We start from the raw sequence: 12,481 nt of genomic DNA, 5'->3' as shown, positions 1-12,481 counted from the left end.
AAAGTACGTTCAGTTCCATGAAAAGCAAGCTGCCAAGTACAACACAATGTTATGATAGTATGCAGAGGGACAGAGGTGGTACAAATAAAGGCCTAGTTATTTATGCCAAGGAGACTGGAAACTTAGAGGCCTCTGTCATAGAAAGCTTCACGGAGGAGTGATGCTTGAATTGGGCTTTGAAGGAAGAATAAGAGTTTGACAGGTGGATCAGAGAGGAAGGCCGTTCTAAGGAGAGAAAGCAGTATACCTCATGGGATCAGATATTAGAACGTATTTTGAGAATTGTAGTCAATTTAGTGTGCAGAGAATGTAGGTTGCGTGGGTGGAAGTAGAGAAGTTGGGAGAGGTTTGCAGAATTCAGATCATGATGGGCTAAGGGGTACGGATGACAACCCCATGACTCCGTGAGCATCACAGAAGTCTAATTAGGGTAGAGACGGGATCTGATTTACACTTTAGAAACCTGACTCTGATGTCAGTATTGTGAATAGATTGCAGAGAGGAGAGACTACAAGTCAGAAGCCTATTCTAATGGTGCATTTGAAAAAGACCTGAACCAAGGAAGTGGCAGTAAAGATTTCAAGGGGAAGGATCAAAGTGAATATCACCATAACGTGGTGAGAGGGGAGTCTGGGGTACGTTTCAGCTTTTGGCATAAGCGGTTACACTGGTGGGGGGGCCATCATTCAATAAAACAAAAACAGGGTCAGGGGTAAGATGCATGAAGTTTGTATGTGTTGGATTTGAGGGCTTGTGAGATATCCAGGTCGAACTGTTGGACATAGGAGGCTGGGACTCAGGCGTGAGTTCCGGGTTGAGCACATTCATTTAAGAGCGATTGTCCCATTAGGTGATAGCTGATGTTACGATAAAATTTGTAGAGTATGTAAATTAAGTATAACAAGACTAAGGTGAAAACCTAGAGAACAGTAACTTTTTAAGGTGCAGATGAAGAAGAAAGTATGGAAGACTGATGAATGGGCAGAAATTGAAGGGGGACAGCAAATGACAGTAACAGCAGCACACAGGAAGTCTTAGTGTCTGTGAAGCCAAAGGAAGGTGTAGTCATCAGAACCAAAGCTTGACGGAAGCCAAGTTTGACACGAGTGAAAAGTGGCAGTTCAGTTGTCAAGAAGAGGACCTTTCATTACATCTGGGAATAGAATTCAGGTCCATTTTTGAAAGAAAAAAGTTTCCCATCATTGTCTCGTGTTCTTTTGGCGTCTTTATGGTGTTCTTTTAGTTATTTTTCTCGGAGTTTGATTTTTGATGAAAATAGAGCCTGGTGACATCAGACATCATATTAAGGTGTGTCATAAAATGATAAATGTAACAATGGTAAAAAATGATAAAATTATTAAACGTTATTTTCTTCTGTTTTGACGTTAATCTGATGACAGTAGTACTAAACTATATCTTCCAATTAGGAACTGGTCAAACACACTGCCGATCCTGTAGAGAAGGCAAATCTGAAACTGGCTCTTGATGCCATGAAGGTAAGGCAAATGTGTCATTAACCTGTATTTCTTATTCTTGCCTAAAAACAATAGAATATAAACTGCTAATACATATGTATGATATTCTAATATAATATATCTACATCTGTAATATAACATATGTCAGTGTTTGTATAGTTTTGTTTTTCGTGGGGAGAGCTGGATATTTTTAACTGAAATAGATACCCTTGCATGGATTTAATTGGTTTCAGTTTGGGTTTCTATTTTCAGGTAAATCTGAAAATGAAGGACTATAAGTAGATAAAGGCAGACTTTTTGAATATATTGGGGAATCTATAATCCCTAATTTCTATGTTAATCCCTAATTTCTATGTTATTGCCTTTGAAAGAAATAATTTTTGCCCTTAAAATATAAGCAAATATGTTCTCAAAAATAAAACGCCCATATGACTCTGCTGAGAGCAGTAATTACTCACCTGTGTCCCTGTGCCAATTTCATCATTGGCTCTACTGTTTAGCTGATTTTATTTTTTAAAAATAATTTTAAAAATTCAGTATAGTTGATATACAATGTAATATTTGTTTTAGGTGCACAGTATAGTGGTTTGACATTTTTATACCTTACAATGTGATCACCCCACTAATTCTAGTAATAGCTGTTTAGCTGATTTTAGTACTCTGTCAGGAAACATCACACAATAATTTATTGTAGACACATCTTACGAAAAGTCAGCCTTTCATTTAAAAAAAGTTAGGAACCGCTTTCCTGTCAGCATTATGTTTCTGCTGTTGCAGGTGAATTTAAGAGGATAGAGAAATAAAAACAACAACAAGAAAAAAACCCAGAAAACAGGAAAATCTAGAACACATATAATAAAAATAGCTAGTTACAGTGTGGAGAGATAAGCTAATGTTTCCTCAAAAAAATGAGAAAAGACATTTTAAAATACGTGAGGGCGCATGGAGACACGTGGCCAGCGTTGCTCGTTCACTTTAATTCATCTAGTGCTCTTTGGTTTCTCTCACCTCCTTTATTAACTCTTCACCGTGGAACTGTCTTCCTTGGCTGAATGCTCTCAGGAACTAAGACACCAGCTGGTTGCAGAAAATAGTCCTGCTACATTTGTTGTCTAACCTTTACTTACTTTTTTCTCCCCGCTAAGGCTTCATTATTGCCTGTATTCTAACCCGTGTCAAATACAATTCTCTCAAAGTCAGTTTTAAAAGCGTTTGGAATTTATATTCTCCTGACTTAGTTCCCTCTCTGTTCTTCTGGGGGAGGAGGGGATGTTTTGCTTGTTTTTGTTTTTTATTCTTACTCTTCTGGGGGTGGTGGTGGGGGGGGCGTGGGGGGCCTGGTAATCGGCAGCTCTTCAGTCTTCCCAGCTGTAGTCCAGACATTTTTAACTCGCCTTTGAGATGCAGTTTTGATTGATAGGGCGTTCATTTTATTGTCATTGAAAAGTTGTGGTATACTTTTGCCGTTAATGAAATTAATGATGTGTTTTCTTTCAAACAGTTCTCATCTCTTCTCCGATCTTATACTGCCTTCTTTTTTGTCCCCGTCTCTTTATTCTTTAGGACTTGGCACAATATGTGAATGAAGTGAAGAGAGATAATGAGACACTTCGTGAAATTAAACAGTTTCAGCTCTCTATAGAAAATTTGGTATGTAATTATCATTCCATCCAGCTTTCCTAACCCATAAATTGGGGAACATTCCAGAAGTTGTTTTTGAAGAAAAAATAGTTCACCTTCAAGTTTTTGTTGTTCTCGGTTTTTTGCTATTCCCATTCGGCAGCGTCCACATGGATGCCTAAGTGGCAGCTGTGACATATCATTGTCCAGGGATTTTCTGCCATCGCTTGTCCCTCTCACCTTAATCACACAGTGCCTCTTCCCCCAGCAGTCTGAATTCTAAACATTGGAGTCTATTTTTTTCTTTTCTTTCCTCACACCCTTACATATTCATGGGTGATTCCCGTTAACTTATTCATTTTAATGTATATTTACTGGATGACTACTGCGTGCCAGCCATTTTGCTTGGGGCTGGGCTGCTGCTCTGAACAACATCGTCTCATGGTTGAGGAGACAGCGAGGAGAGAGTTTGAAAATGCTACCCTGACGTTAATGCCGTGAACAGGGAGCTGCAACAGAGGGCGATACGGGAAGTCCTAGTTTAGGTGGTTAGAAAAAGTCCTTCTGAGTCATTCGCCTCTTGAACTTGAAAGATAAGAAGAAGCCAGTGGCGCAAAGATCTGGGGGGAGAGGATTCCAGGCAGAAGCCTTAGAATGAAGTGCCCAGAGGTGAGCAAGGGCCAGGGGAGGTCAAGAAGCTGAAAGGCCAGAGTGGCTGGGAGTGGGGAGTGGAGGGACGCATAGTGGGCCCTGGAGTGGGACAAGTGGGCAGAACTACGCACCCACAGCCTTGCAGGTCAAGGCGCTGAGTTGGGGTTTATTGTGATTGCAGTGGGAAGCTCGGGAAAGGGTTTAATCTGAGTTTCACAGTCATTTACATTTCAAGAAAACCCCTTTAGCAGGCAGACCGGTCAGCAGGTTGTTGAGGAGGTATCAAGAGAGATGATGGAGGCCGGGATGAAGCCGTGGGCAGTGAAAACAGACATACATGAAAGGACTTAAGAGCGTTTTCTCAGTAGAGCGGTTTTAGGGCCTTTTCTTTTTTTTCTCTGAAACATCCTGAGCCTGCCCCTCTCTTTTCACCCCATCAGCCACTTCCCCAGTCCAGGACCTTACCTGCCACCTTCAGTCACAGTCGTCCCTCATCCTCTCTTCACATCGTTGGGTTTCCAAAAATGTAGACTTCTTGATTCACTCTCTTTCCCAAACTGGTCAAAACTTTCTGTTGCCTTTAGGATTCAGACAGCATTCCTTAGCGTGATCTGTAAGGCCCTCGATGATTTGGCCCCAAACTATTTTCCTGAACTAATTTAGCTACCGGCCCACGTGCTTCACGTGCAGCAATCCTGCTGTGTTGGAAGGTCTCCAGTTTGCCAAACATTGTAATATTTCTGCCTTTGGTCATAATATTGTCAGAGTCTAGAATGTGTCTTCCCTTCAAGGTCTAAGAGAAAGAAATTTTTTCCCTCATTTCCCATCATCCCTTTCTCTTTGTAATACCATAGCACATTGCCTAGACAGCTGTTCAGCCTTTTAAAAAAAAAAAAAATTTATATATATATATATATGTAAAACAGTAAATTTACCATTTTTAAGTGTACAGTTTTGTGACATTAAGTAGGTTCACATTGTCCAGCCATCACCACCATCCATCTCTAGAACGCTTTTCACCTTGCACAGCTGACTCTGTACCTATTAAACACTAAGTCCCATTCTCCCCAACTCCCAGCCCCTGGCAGCCGACATTCTACTTTCTGGCTTTATGAATTCGACTACTCCAGGTACCTCAGATAAGTGGAATCATACAATATTTATCCTTTCATGACTAGCTTAGTTCATGTAGCATGTCTTCAGATTTCATCCATGTAGTAGCAGGTGTCAGAATTTCCCCTTATTTAAAAGAAAAAAAAAGATTTTAAAGCTACATAATATAGCATTGATTGTACATATTCCACATTTTGTTTATTCATTCATCTGTCTATGGACACTTGGGTTGCTTCTCTCTTTTGACCATCGTGAATAATGCTGCTATGAACCTGGGTGTACAAATATGTGTTCGAATCCCTGCTTTCAGTTCTTTTGCTTCTATACCCAGGAGTGGAATTCCTGGATTGTATGTAATTCTGTGTTTAATTTTTTGAGGAAGAGCCACACAGTTTTTCACGGTGGCTGCACCATTTTACATTCCCACCAGCAGTTCCCATATCTTCTTATTCTCACCAGCACTTTCCTCTCTTTTTTGAAATCATATCCATCCAAACGGGTCGAAGTAGTATCTCGTTGTAGTTTTGATTTTGCCTTTCCCTAATGATTACAGATATTGAGCATCTTTTCATGCGCTTATTGGCCATTTGTATATCTACCTTGGAGAAATGTCTGTTCCAGTCCTTTATCTATTTTTGAATTAAGGTTTTTTTGTTGTTGTTTTGAGTTATAAGAGTTTTTCTTCATATATCCTTCTATATGTAGATAAGACTATCAATCCTTATTACACTTTTTATTTGCGAGTATCTTCTCCCATTTTGTGTGTTGACTTTTCACTTTGTTGTTAGTGTCCTTGATGCACAAAATTTTTTAATTCTGATGAAGTCCAACTTATCAATCTTTTTGTTGTTGTTGCCTGTGCTTTTGGTGTCAGAGTCAAGAAATCACTGCTGAATCCAATGCCATAAGCCATTTCTCCTATGTTTCCTTCTCAGAGCTTTTTATTTTTAGCTCTTTGATCATTTTGAGTTAGTTTTTGTATGCAGTGTAAGGTAAGGGTCCAACTTCATTCTTTTGGCTACGTGTATTAGTTTCCCCAACATCATTTGGTGGAAGGCTGTCTTATCCTCATTAAGTGGTCTTGGCACACTTTTCAGAAATCATTTGCACATATATGTGAGGACTTATTTCTGGGTGTTCTATTCTATTCCCTTAGTCTAGAAATCTGTCTTTATGTCAATGCCACACTTTTGATTATGGTAGCTTTGTAAAAAGTTTTGAAATCAGGAAGAATGGACCCCAACTTTGTTGTTTTTTTGAGATTGTTTTGCCTATGAAGTGTCCCTTGAGATTCCATATGCATCTTAGGATGGAGTTTTCTATTTCTGCAAAAAACATCATTGACATTTTGATAGGGAACATTTATTTTTATGCTTTCTTATAGTACAGTTAATTACGTATCTGTCTTTTTTATTCAACTGAATCTCCTAGATGTTAATTTTCAGCCAATTCTTTTATTCTCTTAGCACTTGGTGTGGTAGGTGCTCATAAATAGTTTTAAAAAATTTATGTTCTACCTCTGGAGGCATGGCTTATTATTTTTGATCATTAAGTCAGAACTTCTCATTCCTGAGGTCTTAGATCGGCGATGTCATCGTTGACTCCCTATGCCAGATAAGTCCCTCAGCCATTCATGGTTCCTAAATGCTTCTTTCATGGCAGGTGCACATTTGTAATTACATTCTTACGTGAGTATTTTCTCCCCACTGGGCAGGATGTTCCATGAAAGCAGCATCTGTATCATTTTGCCTTCTTCACTAGCTGGAACACAGTGGATGCTCAATAAATATTAGTAGCTGTAACTTCCTCGAGATTTGAATTCCTCCCATTCTCTCTTTTGGTACCTAACGCCCCCATTAGGATTATATGTAAAATTAATTAATATCTCAATATACCTCCTGGGATGGCCAAGGGACAGACTGTTTTTGAAAGCGTATCCTATAGATCTGAGCTTTTTAGAATAAGTGTGCCAGAAATGCAAAAGAATACAATTTGTAATATAAGAAGGTCGTTGTCTCTAGCAAATGTCCTCTTTAATATTGATTTCTGTTTTTATGTGGTTATGAAAAACTGAGCCATGTGAATTTTATATTTTAGAACCAACCAGTTTTGCTTTTTGGACGACCTCAGGGAGATGGTGAAATTCGAATAACCACGTTAGACAAGCACACGAAACAAGAAAGGTGAGAAAAAGAGGAGCAGCACTTATTTTCAAAATAAGTAATTAGTATCACAAGATCGAGAAAACCTTGAGAGCGGTTCCTCCAGGACAAAGGAGGGAAACAGAGGAAGAAAAACAAGGGGACAGATCAACCTGTGGTTTTCTAAAAAATTCTCATATGACTATGTTAGGTGGTCCGCTCTCTGTTTTGGAATCTGTCGATTTCTTTAAGTTCTCAAGATGAAGATGGCAAACACAGAGTGTCAGCTAGGGTAAACAAAAAGTCCTCCGCATTAAAATGAGAGTAGGGATAAAGTAACGGCAGATAACTACCGTCAAAACACATTGTTTGATTTCTTTAGTATACATGTGAAAATAACTAAAAATAATACAAAACGCCCTAAGGAAGACGTCTAAGTGAGAAACATTTAGTGAAACTTTCTTGAGTGGAATTCGTAGGCGGAGTCCTTGAAAATTAAGCTTGGCCTCATGTCCCTAATTTTGCACACACGCACGCACACAAATTGTCATTTAGTTCAAGTGGCAATTTTCTGGAACCTTTGGAGATGAGAAAGTCAGCCAGTAGGGGGCAGCATCATCTCTTGCTTCCACCTTGATACCCAGACGCTACAGGTAGCTCTCAGGAGACGCATAACCTTTCAGCCTCTCCAGGAAAATAAGCTTTGAAAGTGATGCAAGTATTAGAGCTGTGCGAATGTATCATTATCGTTGTTTAAAAAAAATATGTTGCTTGTGAATCACTGAAAGTTTTCAAAAAGATCCGAGTATTGGTATTGGATGATGGCATTATACGATTTGTTCTTCTCCCCAAATACATTGTTTTTAATAATAAAGAAGAGAAATAGCAACATGTAAATTTAATAATTTTTCTAATTTACATTTTGCATGTCATACACCACTCAGTTTGTGTTTCAGCGGTCTTTTAAATCATGAGGGACGACATACAGGGTCCAAGCACGGGTCCCACAGTTAGAGCTGGGTCTGAGTCCTGCCTACACCTCACTAGCAGGATGACCCTAAGCAAATTACCTAAGTTCTCTAAGTCAGTTTCTGCCCCAATGAAATGAAGATGATGATAATACCTCAGCAAAGGATTCTGGGGACTTAAATTAAGTGAGTCATCTTTGTGAAAGGGGTGAACACTTCTCAAGGCATTCTGGCCAGCTCCTCGTAAGGTCAATAGAATTTGACCGCTATTGTTTTCATTAATGTTATTCTGTAAATGTGTAGCTGTTAAACGGAAAAAGTAATTTCTTAAGAACATGGCTTTATGTCATATCAGTTGCTTCTTAAGCAACTCTGCAGTGTGCATATTGTTCTTATAATTTTGCCTATTTTTTAAATGAGAAGACCGAGGTACTGTGAGGCCATTCGTTTAGCAAAGGGTAGTGTCAGGATACACCCAGTTCATTCCCAGTGTGCAGCAAGCACTGCCTTTGTCTTAACTCAAAGGAAAAATGTTTGGTTGGTATAATTAAGTTGTACCAGGGAAGAACTAACAGACATGCTTCCAAACTGTTTTAAATCAATCTCTCTCCTTTTCTCTCTCTCTCAGGCATATCTTCTTATTTGATTTGGCAGTGATTGTCTGTAAAAGGAAAGGTGATAACTATGAAATGAAGGAAATAATAGATCTTCAGCAGTACAAGATAGCCAACAATCCTACAACTGATAAAGAAAATAAAAAGGTGAATTCTTGGAAATTAATGACTCTGGTTGACTCATAACTTTGAAAATTCAAGGAAAGGGTGCTAATACATGCATGTGAGAGGTAGCTTATTGATTCAGGTGTTTGTATTTCGAAAATTGATTAGGAGCAAGCGTCTGAGAAATAATTGGACAGTCATAGCTGATATGATCCCTTCTGCCTTAATGATGAAGACAGTAATATGCATTTGGCATAGAAATTGTCGTAGATACGAAGTAAACTTCAGTGATCTTGGCCACAGTTTGTATGTGGGTAACATTACGAGAGGTTTGTGGATGATTATGTGGTGTTTTAGTGAATTTGGAAACATGATGTTATTAACGAATGATACGTATTAACCTGAGGAATATTAATTTTAACAGTGGTCTTATGGCTTCTACCTCATCCATACCCAAGGACAAAATGGGTTAGAATTTTATTGCAAAACAAAAGATTTAAAGAAAAAATGGCTGGAACAGTTCGAAATGGCTTTGTGAGTATTTCTACTTTTAAAAGTGCTCTTCCCCCTACTACTTAGATGTCTTATGAATAATGAACTGCCAGTGAGTGTGCGCTAATGCTTGCAGCATGTGTACAGATGCACTTTGCAGGAACACGAGTGCTGCTAGGCTGTCTGCTTGATAACTGTGGTCTCCTAGGAGAGGTTTTGGTAAATTTCTGCAAGAAAAAGAAAGAGGGAGCTCTAACCTTCTGTTTGACTTTCTTCTTATTGGGTGTATTTTAATTCTCTAGCTTACAGCAGCCTATGAATATATTAATTCTAATCATAAACTTTTAATGTAATTACCATGTTTTATATATATCTTTAAATGAATAGAAATAACCCCCAAACACATACACATATACATACACGCACATACTTTTAATGGAAAGATTGATTTCTCCCCAACCCTTGTTTTTAACTCATTTATTGTTTGATTCCTGGATAAATTGCTTGACGTATTCAGTGAATGCTTTAAGGGCTTGGTTTCTTTCAGTGTTCTTTCTTTTTATTAAAGTGAAAGCTTGACAAAGAGGTGGGAAATAATTCAGACCTGTTTCAAAAGGAATGGCATAAAGAGATGTAATTACACAAGAACACGCCATTATAGGGATTTCTTTTTAGTTTTCATGTTTATGGATTAAAAGGTGCATAATGACCCTGGTTATAGAAACATAAAGGTCACCCTGAAATTGAAACTGCTAACAAAAGGTAAAATTAAGAAAAAAATACTTTTGTGATTTGCTTCGTTTGTATTCTAGCATTATTTACCATTTGCAGACAAATTCTATCAGATTTTGTTTGTTTGTTTTTTTCTTTTGCTTTGTTTTAAGAAATGCTCATGGCGATGTAAAATGGAGGAAGGTTTAGATTGTTTTAGTTCTACAGTGAAAAAATAGAGATTTTATTATGAATATTTTATCTAATATTTTGAGAGATAAGTTTCTGTAGTTAAGATATTTTAAAGATTATAGACAACTCTAGATCCAGTGATAATCACTGCCATGAGCTGGCTGCTTGTTTTAGCCAAGTTCTGTAACCTCTCAGAACCTCAGTTTCCTCCTCTGTAAAATAGGGATAACAATATTTCGAATTCTAGATAATATGTATCAAGCAGAGTGCTAGCCAAATAGTACAACAATCATTTGATATTAAAGAATAGTGATGTCAGTTATTATCACTATTATTAACGTTTTGTATTTGGAATCCTAGTCCTACACCTATGGCTGTAGGGCATCTTCCAGTATACTATTTTAGTTCTTGCAGTTTACTGCTATTGATTACAATAATTAAACAAAAGAAGTCAGTAGTTGTGCGCATTAATGCAATGGCTATACCACAGGGACCCCTTTGGTTTTGGGTACAAGTGATGAAGTTGGTGACCTCCACCCAGTACGCTGCATTATAAACCTAGTGTGCTATGTTAATGAGGTTTCAAGTGCTAGACACCACTTGGAGTTGAGCAGTTAGGGTTGGAGTGACAAGATGCTTGGTGATAATATTCAAAGGCAGAGCTGATCTCAAGGAAAAATGCTGGGCTAGTATTTTCTTATGGGTTCTGTTCAGCTGTGTAATCATGAGATGAGTGAAGGAATTTTTGCAGAGGAGGTAAGTTAAATTTCTTGTCCAGAGCAAGCACATGGACTTGGGCTGTACGATAGGCATATAGGTTAATATTTTGTTCACTTGCCATAAATCAAGCAGCTAAATGCTGGATACAAGACTCGTTAAGATGGACGGTTGTGTCTCTGTCATGTGGAATCTAGGATAGGTAGACAAGGGGTGGGGTGGTGGCTCGCTGGGGTATCGGCAGGGACCCAGGCTCAGATCTTCCCACTGTGTCATTATTAGCATTTGGCTTCTCTCCTCAAGGTTGGTCACCTCGGCATTTAAGATGGCTGCTGGAGTTCCAGCTAAAGAATCTACATTTCAGGCAGCAGCAGGTGTTCCCTCCCTTTTAAGGATCCTTTGCAGAAATGCCACAAACTTTTGTTATATAATACTGACCAGAACTTAGTCATGTGGCCACGTCTGACAAGGGAGCCTAGAAAATACAATCTCCATTCCAGGCAGGATTGTGTTTGGCTAAGAATTGAGATTCTCTTACTGTGAAAGAAATGAGAAATGGGTAGTTGTAGGCCACTATCAGTTACTGCGTTACAGACACGTACATGTAGGAATATGGATGAATTTAAATTGTTCCACCACAAAACAGAATCACGAGCCCAGAAGAAAAACACCTCTATGTGGTCAATTAATCTATGACAAAAGAGACAAGAATATACAATGGGGGTAAAGACAGTCTCTTCAACAAATGATGTTGAGAAAACTGGACAGATACATGCAAAAAATGAAACTGGACCACCTTCTTACACAATATACAAGAATGAAGCCAAAACGGATTAAAGACTTAGATGTAAAACCCAGACCATAAAATTCCTAAAAGAAAATGTAGGTAGTAAACTCTCTGACATTGTTCTTAGTAATATATATATTTTTTCTAATATACTTCTTCGGGTGAGGGAAACAAAAGAAAAAATAAATGGGACCACATCAAACTAAAAAGTTATTGCACAACAAAGGAAACCATTAACAAAGCGAAAAGACAGTTTCCTGAATAGCAGAAGATGTTTGCCAATGATACGTCCGATAAGGGGTTAATATCCAAAATGCATAGAGACTCATACAACTCAACACCAAAAAAACGAACAACACAATTAAAAAATGGTCAGAGGAGCTGAACGGACATTCTCCAAAGACATACAGATGGTCAACAGAAATATGAAAAGATGCTCAAGGTCACTAATCATCAGAAAATTGCAAATTAAAACCACAGTGAGATATCACCTCACACCTGTCAGAATGACTATAGTCAATAAATCAACAAACAAGTGTTGTTGGCAAGGATGTGGGGAAAAGGGAACCCTTGTGCACTATTTAGTGAGATTGCAAATTGGTGCAGCCACTGTGGAAGACAGTATGGAGGTTCCTCAAAAAATTAAAAATAGAACTACCTTATGACCCAGCAGTTCTACTTCTGGGTATGCATCCAAAGAAATTCAAAACATTAATTAGAAAAGATATATGCATCTCTATGTTCATTGCGGCATTATTTACAATAGCCAAGATATGGAAGCAACCTAAGTGCCCATTGATAGACAGTTGGATGAAGAGGAAGTGGTACATATATACAATGGAATGTTATTTGGCCATAGAAAAGAATGAAATCCTACCATTTGTGACAAAGTTGA

At 38.3% G+C, this 12,481-nt stretch overlaps 1 protein-coding gene across 1 annotated transcript in view; it reads left to right on the top strand.

Annotated features, from left to right (window-relative positions):
• Positions 1 to 12,481, top strand: part of VAV3 (vav guanine nucleotide exchange factor 3) — a 310,644-nt gene that overhangs the window by 159,838 nt on the left and 138,325 nt on the right. The window contains exons 11-15 of the mRNA XM_039841025.1: positions 1,428 to 1,496; positions 3,039 to 3,125; positions 6,957 to 7,042; positions 8,597 to 8,729; positions 9,112 to 9,221. Of these exons, the coding sequence (XP_039696959.1) occupies positions 1,428 to 1,496; positions 3,039 to 3,125; positions 6,957 to 7,042; positions 8,597 to 8,729; positions 9,112 to 9,221 (485 nt within the window). The remainder of the gene's footprint in view (positions 1 to 1,427; positions 1,497 to 3,038; positions 3,126 to 6,956; positions 7,043 to 8,596; positions 8,730 to 9,111; positions 9,222 to 12,481) is intronic.

This window comes from Pteropus medius, unplaced genomic scaffold, assembly GCF_902729225.1.
Source record: "Pteropus medius unplaced genomic scaffold, Ma_sr-lr_union100, whole genome shotgun sequence".
Lineage (NCBI taxonomy): Eukaryota > Metazoa > Chordata > Mammalia > Chiroptera > Pteropodidae > Pteropus > Pteropus medius.
The sequence above is the reverse complement of the archived record's forward strand: the minus strand, read 5'-3'. Positions and strand labels throughout refer to the sequence as shown.